This window comes from Falco rusticolus, chromosome 5, assembly GCF_015220075.1.
Source record: "Falco rusticolus isolate bFalRus1 chromosome 5, bFalRus1.pri, whole genome shotgun sequence".
Classification (NCBI taxonomy): Eukaryota; Metazoa; Chordata; class Aves; order Falconiformes; family Falconidae; genus Falco; species Falco rusticolus.
In genome coordinates, this window is record NC_051191.1 from 15,397,778 (window position 1) to 15,408,092 (window position 10,315).

The 10,315-nt window shown below is 46.4% G+C and overlaps 1 protein-coding gene across 1 annotated transcript; it reads left to right on the forward strand.

Annotated features, from left to right (window-relative positions):
• Window positions 1-8,517: 8,517 nt before the first annotated feature.
• On the forward strand, window positions 8,518-10,267 carry EFCAB10 (EF-hand calcium binding domain 10). Its single transcript, XM_037387890.1, has 4 exons — window positions 8,518-8,635; window positions 8,823-8,987; window positions 9,245-9,329; window positions 9,852-10,267. The coding sequence occupies exons 1-4, from the start codon at window positions 8,536-8,538 to the stop codon at window positions 9,886-9,888; spliced, it is 387 nt and encodes a 128-aa protein (XP_037243787.1). The 5' UTR covers window positions 8,518-8,535; the 3' UTR covers window positions 9,889-10,267.
• The last annotated feature ends 48 nt before the right edge of the window (window positions 10,268-10,315 follow it).

Here is a 10,315-nt window from a genome sequence, read left to right on the forward strand (position 1 = left end):
CATTTTCTCATTCCTTATCAGTGTAAGAATTAACTTTGTTACAGCTGCTCGATTTACGAATTCTCACTTCAATAAGCAGTACAAATTTATAACCAGTCTTTTTATCACTGTTAATACTAAAAATGCAACTTTTATCTAGGCATTAAGATTCTTGTTCTGTGTAAAGCGTGTTCCAATTACAGATCAAATGAGACTTAAATTGTTCATTTGGCTTGTCAGCTCTGCAGAGAGGATGGCAGTTTTTTCTCTCTCAGCAAACCTCTTCTGCAAATCTGAGGAAGATGTACTTTTTTTTGCTCCTTTTATGAAGTATCTGGAAACTTAGTCTTGGAGATACTGTAGGGAGGATGCTTACAATTACGGTATAATCTTTTTTAAAAACAAGGCATTTGGACTGCAAATTGCATTTTTGTATGCACACACTCAGAACTGGCAGAGGATATAAAAAGCAGGCCTGTGTTAAGGAAACGGTAATCGAAGGATGAAAATTTTACCCTCTGGGTAAACAACTTTGATGTCTTGCATGTTCCGATACCTGCCGCAAAAGCTACAGTTTAACTTCCTCTTTACTGTCCAATTCATGCCTTGGTCTCAGCTGCTTATATGTTGAAACCTTTGTTTATTTTAATCTTGAGTTTGTCTTTTCTAGTATAGAAAACCTGAATGTCATGAAGTAACAGTAGACACTGAAGTTTGATCTGATAGAATGGTCACCATGTATGGCCAAAGAGTGACATTGTGTTTGTAGGATGCTTTGCTATTTCTAGCAGGCATTTAGAAATCAAAGATACGGCCAAGAAAATGCAATATTGCAGCCATGAGTTATTAGTTGCTTGCCATCATTGCCCGTGGCCAGCAAAGGCCAAAGACCAGTGAATTTGTTTTCCAGATGTGAATCTGAGTAATTTTTTAGGACTAGCGTGTTGATTAGAATGATGTACAAGCTGTTCTCTATTTGGAGTTGGGTTTCCCCACCCTTTTTTTGGTTATACAGCAAGTATTTTGCTTGTAGAGCACTCTTGCTTGTATTATCTAACATGATCTTAATTACCACTAGTTTCAGAGGGAAGTAGATCACACTGTAACTTTTTATTTATTTCACTCCAGTTTTTATGCTTGTTTTTACCACAGAACTATTCATTTTAAAAGAAAGTCATTGCTGTTGCAGCCAGTATCTGTCTTACTCTTCCAAATCTGTCAGGATTCACAACTGGAAGAAATGCCAAATAGTGATTCCAGAAATATTTGGAGGAGATTCGTACAACAGATTCAGACTTCAGAACACAAGAATATTTATTTCATGCAGATTTTTATGCTGTTCTGCTCCTGGAGTACCTCTTGAAAGCTACTAGTCAAAACGAGTACTTTTAAAACATACTTTCCTACGTAGCAGAAAGGTAAAGCTGGTAATTAAGCAGCGGGTCCCTGTCCGCTCTTCAGCTGGAGGATCCATGGTGGATGGTATGCGCACTCTTGTTCTCATTTTGTAACGCATCACAAGTGACATGGGTTGGATTCTGTCACAAGTGACATGGGTTGGATTCTGTTGGGGGGGTGGGCACGGTGTTTACGGCTGACCTGCGGAAATATTTACATCTAGTCTGTGATCTGCCCTCCTACGGAAGGGAGAAGGGAAGCTTCCCCAGTTTAGGGGAACCTTGCCAGAAGTAACGGTCAGGATCCAGGAGAACTTGATTTGAGGGGAGGGACACCAGTGAGGGTTCAAGATGGTGCACAACATTCAGCTGCCCCTTTGCAGATTTCCCAAACCTGAAAGATTTAGCGCTGCGATTGAATCTGGATTTGGTTGACTTGGAGCAGTTACTAACGTGGTTGATGCGACACCACAAGAGACTGGTTTTTCAGAAAAGATGCCTGGCATGAACAAAGTGTATTTATAGAGGGCGACAGATGTAGAGGCCCGTTGGGGTAGATACAGTGCATGGGCCTGATGAACTCGTGAGTACGACCCTGTGAGTCCTGTGTCTGTCAGCTGGTTTCCAGCCTGGCCCGTGCTGAGGCAGAGGAGGAAATGTTGACAAGAGTAAGCATCGCTGCAGAAGAGAAAAACCATCACCCCCTCCCAGTGGCAAATTTACTCGGTGTTGATTTGGACAGCTGTGTCACAGGTGAGTACACAGGTCACCGGGAAAGGATTGCTTGGGCTCCAACTTTTAGCCTTTCCCACCACAGCTTCAGAATATATAGGCTTGTCACCTTAGTTCTGAAGATATTCTCAACAGCCTATGCAAGAAACTTTCCCTTCTGGTCAGCTCTAGTCTTAAATTGCAACTACTTGCCTTTTTCTTTAGTTTTGTTTTGATGCATAATCAATTGGAGTTTTGTGGTGTGTTTTGGGAGGGTTTTGTTTGGCTGTTGTTTTTTTTAAAAAAAAATCTTGAGTTACTCCTTCCTTGTTAATTCTCTTCAAGGATTTGTATCTGAAACACATAGCCTGAACAGTAATACCAACACACTGGGCTCGCTGCTTCGTTATCGATGGAGGCACCACGGTGCAGAAAGCTGGTTTTCCCTCGTGTTATTTTGCAGTGTTTCTAAGGCCTACACAGCTTCATGTCCTGAGCGTGGATGCTTCCAAAAAAAAAAGGGAAAAAAAAATGGGAAACACACACACACCTTCCCCCCCCCCGCCAGTCATTTAAAGGGAAATGGTCCATTTGTGCTCCTTCAACTAGAATAAGCCAAGTGCATGTTTGCTCCTGGAGCACATAATGGACTCTGCATCAGGCCTTTCACTTGTAACAGATGCTTGTCTGATGCCTCTTCTACTTTGCCCCCAGCATATTACAGGGCCACACTCCCTGACCCAAACTCCTTTCATCTGCGGTTAAATACCAATGAAGCCTGAAAGATACTAGCTTCTCCATCTCGAGCTTCTGTCCAGACTGGCCTTCAAAATGCCTTAGGAGGTTGCCAAGAAAGGAAAAGGAGAAAGAAACTGAAGCACAAAGCAAGTGGGTCAGCACTGTAATGAACCTCTGGCTCCAGTTCGCATGCCCTGACTTCAGGGGACATCGTGCCAATGCCCATGAGGGAGGTCACGAGTAGATCAGAGCCAGGCTCTGCACTGCTGCACAGTGGGAGGGTGAGAAGCAACGGACGTAAGTTGGTAGAAAAGTGGTTCAGACTGGATGCAAGGGAAAACCTGCCTGCCACGGAGACAGGCAAGCGTTAGAACAAGTCGCTTAGAGAGACGGGTGCAAGCCCCAGCTTTCGAGGTTTTATTTTAAACCCAAACTGGATAAAGCTCTAAGCAACCTGGTCTGACCTCAGAGCTGACCCTGCTTTGAGCAGGAAGCTGGACTACAGACCTCCTGTCCTACGACCCAAATGTGAAGAAAGCAACAATGATGATCTAACTCCTCTCTCAAGGACTCATCTTGTAGGGTCATTTTCTCAGAAACACTCCCTAGGGCCTTCTAGGGTGTTTTCCTAATGCCAAACCCCCTTCATTGCTTGGTCTTTATGTTATTCATTAACCAGTTTTTTTGGTAGCTGTAATTCCCACTCAGAGCTCATGTCACCCAAGACCTTATCACTGGCTTTTCTCACTCCACTGTGTCTTTCCTAGATACATACTTTACTGGATTTTTTTTTCCAAAGCTGTCCTTGAGATATAGCACAGTTTACTTTGAATACACTTACCTGCTTTGTTTCTAAAACTGCATAGGATGAGGCAGAGAAACTACTGTCCACCTTAAGTCTTGTATTTTTACGTTCATAGAACCAAGCACTTAATTAACGTTCTCCAAGAATGTTAATCTTTTCTTCAGAGGAATCATGACCGTCTAAGGACGGCTAACTGTGTAACAAACTAGATGGCATTATCTTCTAAACCGACTGTCCCCAGTGATCAGCACATCCTCTATTACAGCACATGCAGTACTGCAGCTTATACGAAGAGCACATCTATTCTTGACACCTATGGGAAAACCACCTACATGGGCATTAACCTTCATCAAATATTGATGCCTCCAGAAGCGCTGGATTTGGTAGAGCACGGTTGACATCGGTAAATCCTCCAAGACCTCTTCCTGGTAACTGTGCTTTTATAGGGTACTGACTAAAGTGACTAGTGTTAGAACAGACATGTGGACTTACAGTCAAATACAGGAAAAGACAGAGGTTGCTCATCAGTAACGTGAGTCTTTGGAGACACATAACCCACACGTAGTTTTGCTTCCTAACTGCATGCCCAGCCTTTCTGTTGTTTAAAATGTCTCTTTTGGGACTGGGGCAGGGGGTCAGAGAAACTAAGACAATGGAGATGGATCTCTGATCTCCACCACCCTGTGTAGTGTGAACTCGCTTTACAGATACTGCTAGAATAAAAGCATCTGTGGTCTTCAGAGCTATGGGCTCAGAGCCACACTTGAACAGACAAATACAGTATGCATCTCAAAGAATGACGGCTTCAGCAGGATAACTTCTTTTTTCCCTTTGCCTTTAGCAAGAGTCCCACTGTAGTTCTAGGAAATCAGTTTCTTGGGTTTTCAGCCAACTGGGTAGCGGCCAGTTCTGTAAAAAAGCAAAATCTCCTGATATTAAACTAGTCTTTTTGAGACCTATTTTTACTCCTTTTTGACTTGGAAACAGTAACTGGAAGTATTTTTCTAATTCCCGATATTTAATTTTCCCCAGTATATGATTTCTGATGGCAGGTTCAGTCTGTATTTTGCAGTTGACTAAAAAAAACCAACCAAACACCATTATTCACAGCTTAGCCTTACAACTGCAGGCTCTTGTTCTTGTGGAGGGGACTGGGGTGGCAATGTGGTGCATGCACGCCTGATCCAGGCTACTTCTGTAGGACATCAAGGACAATTTCTTGACAGAAGAGCTCAACAAGAGCTGAGCCGGGCTATGCTAGACACGCTAGTCACACATAAGGAAGGGTTGGCTGGGAACACTGACATTGGTGGCAGCCTTGGCAGCGGTGACTACAAGATAGCAAACCTTAAGATTCTGAGGGAAGTGAAGAAGATAAATAGTTGAATTGCAGCCCTGGAGTTTAGGAGGGCAGGCTTTGACTTCTGCAGGCATTTTGTTGGCAGAATCCCACACAATACTGCCCTGAAGGGCCCAGGGGTGCTAGCTGAAGCACAGGAACAGTCCACTCTGATACGCAGGAGGCTGAGCAAACATGGGAGAAGCCCAGGATGGCTGAATGAGGAACTCCTGACTGAAATAAAACCCAAAAGGTGAATATACAGACTGTGGAAGCAGGGGTGGGCTGCCCTGGAGGAATAAAGAAATGCTGCCTAGGCATGAAACAGAACTGGGAAAGCCAAAGCTCAGCTGCAGTTGGAATTAGGGAGGGATGTGAAGGACGCTTTTTGTACATTAACATGGAAGGAAGACTAAGTAAAATGTGGGCCCCACTATGTGGGGCAGGTAACCTAGTGACAAAGGACATGGAAATGACCAAGGTATATTTGGTGCTGCCTTTGCTTCAGGTTTTAACTAGAGACGTCTGCGCTCTGATCTTTGGGCAGAGTCCAGGGAGTGGGGAGTGAGGTACTACCCACATAAGAGGAAGCCTGAGTTCGGGAGTACTTACCTTGGATCCATACCAGGCTATGGGAAAAGCTGGGCTCGATTCAAGGGTGCAGGCTGGTATCATTATAAGGCTGCTATCATCCTTGAAAAATCACGGTGAACAGGGTACAGGGCTTCTAAGGACTGGGAAAAGGCAAATGTGATGCCCAGTTTCAAGAAAGACCCAGGGAACTACAGGCTGCTCAGCCCAGCCTCAATCCCTGGTAGATTACGGAACAAACTTTCCTAGAAGCCATGTCCAGGCAACATGAATTTCCCAAGGAGAAACTACACTGAGCAGCCTGCTTGCCTTCTGTGGTGACACGGCTGCCTGCCGGTACTGAGCAGAGAGCAGCGAATGGTGTTTCCTTTGACCTTAGCAAGGCTTTTGGCACGGTGTGCTTTTGTGTATTCTTACAAGGATTCAAGGCACGGACTGTGAGGTGGGTGGAAGATCAGCTCTACCGCACGACTCACGAGGGCTGAGGTTAGCCACTTGAAGTCTGGTTGGTTGGTTGTTACTAGTGACGTACCTCAGGGGTGACCGCTGAGCTAAATAATGCTGAAGGATTTCATTACCATCCTGAAAGTTGGGATGGGTTGCAGATTCATGGATAACGACAGATTGTGGGGTAGGGAGGTGACTGATACAGGGCAGGGCTGCCCTTCAGAGGGAGCTCAACAGGCTAGAAACAGCCCGACAGGAACCTCATTAGGTTCATCAGTGACAACTGCAGAGCCCTACACCTAGGAGGGAGGCGTAACCCCATGTCATCGAACAAGCCGGGTGCTGACTGGCAAGAAACCCACTTAGCAGGAAAAAGGGCCCGTGGGCAAGCTGAGCACGAGCCAGTAAGGGGCCTGGCGGTGCTGAAAGCTAACAGCGGCCTGAGCTGCCGCAGTGAGGATGTAGGCAGCAGTCAGAGGGAACTGACTGTCACCCTCTGTTTTGGCACTTGTGAGACCACATTTGCAGAACCGTGTCCAGTCTGGGGCCCACTACACACTACACAAGCAGCAGCACATATATTCAAGTGAGGCCACTGGAGCGTTGCCAAGATGATCAGTAGCTAAAGCATATGATGTGTAAGCATATGCTAAAAAAAAAAAGGTTTGTTCAGTTTTAAGACAAGAAGATTAAGGAGGGGAGAGGGGTCCGAGTGCTGTCATCAGCAACAAGATGGGTGATTGCAGAAAAGGAAATTTATTCAAGAAAATAAACTGTGCCTGCTTAACAGTGAAATAGAATTAAAAAAAATATTTTGAGTTGTAAATGAAATTAGGGTTTGCTGGCTTAGTGATTCTTTTGAACCATTCCTTAGAGAAATACACTTCAATCTGTAGTTCCTGTGTTTATTCTTAAAATTTCAGCCTTTGACATATGTATTTCATACTGATTATCTTTGTTGACTCCTAAAGGAGACACTTCATTTGCCAAATGCTGTTTTCCTTCTCCCAAACACTGATTTACCTGCCTTTCTCTCCAGTCTTTCATTTGCTCCTTCCTTCCCTGTCAATCTCCCTATCCTTAGATTCTCATTTTCACAAAAACATTTGCCATGTCTCTCTTTCTCCTCTGCTGACCAGCTCAGTCTCCTTTTTTGTATTTCTCCGCACTTCAGTCTACACTTTCTCCCATCACTTTTTAGCAAAAAACTTTGCTAGTGCTCTGCAAACTCCACTGAAAGGTGTAGAAAAGTCAAATGCAGGAATGGATTCAGTAACCATGAATTTTATTCCCTAGGAAAAGAAAGTTTCTGTTGCTGCTGGTAGCTGTTGAGGGGGGTAGCTGTTATGAACCTACAGCTCCTCTAGCCCCAGTTAAGAGTTGAAGCAGGTAGCATAACCATTTTAAAATAGTAAAGAATACAGAACAGAGCATGGCTGTACAATCTCTGCAGTTTTGGATGCTGCTTTTCTCCCACTCTTTCTCTAAGGAAAAAGAAGGTGAATTCTATTAATGTCTTGCGATATTTTAGTTTTGGCAAATAGTTAAGTATATATAGTGATCGACTTTCACAGGAATACTATTTTTCTTTACTATATGCTCAATTATCATTATCTATTTTTATTTGATGGCAGATGGTTATGTCTGTAGATTTGCTTGTATTTTCCTTTTTTCTTTAGTGGGACACTTCATTATCTTTCTCCTACTCACATTGGGTAGTACCATAAAAAGGTTCTTTGGTGTCTCTTCTCCGTTGGCACAGGCAATGCTGCAAGCCTCAATAACGATTTAAAAACGTAACCTTTCTTACTCGTAGCTGCTCATCACCGATTTTTGCATACCCTGGAAGTACTGAGCACACACGATCACGTCCCACTAGGTGGCATCTGGACATTTTGCTATCCTCTCGCATTTAGTAGGAATAACCAAGACCATCTTTAGTAAGGGAGTCCGGGTGGCAGGCGATGTACGGCAAAGGCAGCGAAGGGTGCCGGCCGCTTTACTGCACATGGGAAGCGATGTGGCTGGCACCCAGAAGCCTTGCGTGAACGTTAAGAACCATCGCGTGTAACTTGCTTTCCCCACGAATTAATGCAACTGCGGTGCAAAACTCGGCTGGCAGTGATGATTTTCCTGTTCTAGTGCTAACGTGATGACATCCGGGCAAGTTAATTTTTGCTTCCTACTTTCTACCCACCGAGGTAACCCAGGTGCCGCGCCTCACGCCCCGAGCTGCCCGAGGGAGCGCCCCGGAGCCCCGGCCAGCGGCCGCTGTCCCTCCCGCCCAGCCCCCACGTCCCTTTGCCCGCTGCATTTTCTTCCTCGAGGGCTTCCCCCTCCTCCGCCTGCTCCTCCTCGCACGGGCAGCGCCCACTCCCGCCCCTCCGGCTCCCCGAGCCCGTCCCGCCGCGCTCACCTCAGGCAGCTCCCGGCGGGGCGGCGACGCCTGACGGCCGGCGCGCGGCGCGGCGGGGCGGGGCGGGGCGGGGCGGGGCGGGGCGGGGCGCGCGGTCTCCCAGCAGCGCGGGATGGCGGCGGGCGAGCAGCAGGGCCGCGAGTACCTGCGGCGCCACCGGATCCCGGAGCTGCTGCAGCGCCTCGGCGCGCTGCTGCTCTACCACCGCCCCGGTGCGGCGCCGCGGGCCGGGCGGGGCCGGGCCGGGCAGGGCGGGACGCCCCGTCGCGGCCTGGGCAGGTTTAGAGCCCGGCCGCTCGGCGCGGGGAGCGGGGTGGCCAGGCGTGGGGGAGGCGATCCCGCGCCCCTCGGGCGCCAGCTGAGGCCCCGTGTCCGTGGGTGACTGTGCCTTCGTTGCAGAACGGCCGCGCGAGTTCCTGATCCAGGCGCTGGAGAGGGTGAAGGCGGCGGAGCGGGCCGAGGGGGAGTACCCTTACCTCATGGACGAGGCCAACCTGGCCGCCATGTTCAGCCTGCTGGATGTCGTGGGCCAAGGCTGCATAAGGCCGGCACAGTACAGAGAAGGTGGGTCTCCCCCGGGCAGCAGGTCATACGGAAAGGGTTTGTAATTGGTTTGCACAGTTATTAAAATAGTTTCAAAGCCATGCATATGTATACTTCATAAAAGTATCCATACATCTGCTGCTGCGCAGCTTGGAGAATTGAAAAAGTTACATGTTTTTCAGTTGCATGTGTTTACCTTTTACATCTGTCTAAGCCACTTTGATGTTAGATCGATGTTTCAAAGACTTGCATAGGAAATCCTCTTCCCTTAACTTCAGCTCTTAAAACTTTGGGACTTAGCACCGATGGTCTGCAGTTCGGCGATGACGTGACTATCACACTGGACGTATTCAAGGAGGAAGTGTAAGTCTAATTGAGAGGGAAGTTTTGGGTGGGGGGATATGCACAGGAGATATTTTACTGAGATTTATTTTTTTATTATTTATAAAACTACATAATTCAAGGACTTGCTGACTTAAGCTTAACCCCTTTACTTTGCACTGCAAGATTTAACAAGGTCCGTTACTGCCCGACCTTGCTTGGCTTGCTGTAGCCTGAGCCAAACTCGGCATTTTCCTCCACCACCTCACTTTCAGGGTCCGCTCAAAGCAGAGCGCCCAGGTTACCGACCCCTCCGGTCAGACAGAGTCATCAGGTAGCCCAGGGGTTCCAGTACTCATCTAGAAACACGGAATACTGGAGCAGTGCTGTCTTTTTGCCAGAGGTAGTACCACAGCTGTAGATTAACCTAGCTCACTTACAACTTCTCATGGCCAAGGTATATAGGTGCTACAACCAGTTTTTTGGTAACTGTTGCTAACACTGAAAGGTAAAGAACTAATTACCCTCATTATCTAACTAGAAATATATTTTTTTTTGTCTTAGGAAGAAAAAAATGCGGGAAAGCTGGACTGTGTATTAGTTTGAGCAGTGGTCTGCTATATATAGGTGAAAAATAGGCATCTTGCTCAATTCTTGTCAGCTGTGGATAACTGATTTTAAGCAGCCCTCTCTTTTTCTCATTTCCCCACATCCCGTCATTTGAGCAATCAGCTGAAAAGGACAAATGAAAGAACTTGGTCATGTTCGCCAGGCACTGGAGGTGTATCTTTTAAGAATTGTTTTTCTGAATATTATTAGATTGGGGGGTGGGGGGGGGGCTGTGTGGAATACAGATCTCTTTTTACAGAACTAAAGTAGTGTTTTCGAATTTCCTCCTTTAGTTTGTATCCTACAGTAAGGGGTTGTTACTTGTTAGCTTGTTACTATTGAATAAATTTAAGAGTTGAACTATTTCTGAAGCTGTTTTTAGTTTGTTGGGCTTGTGCCATAGTGCTGTAGGGGTGTGT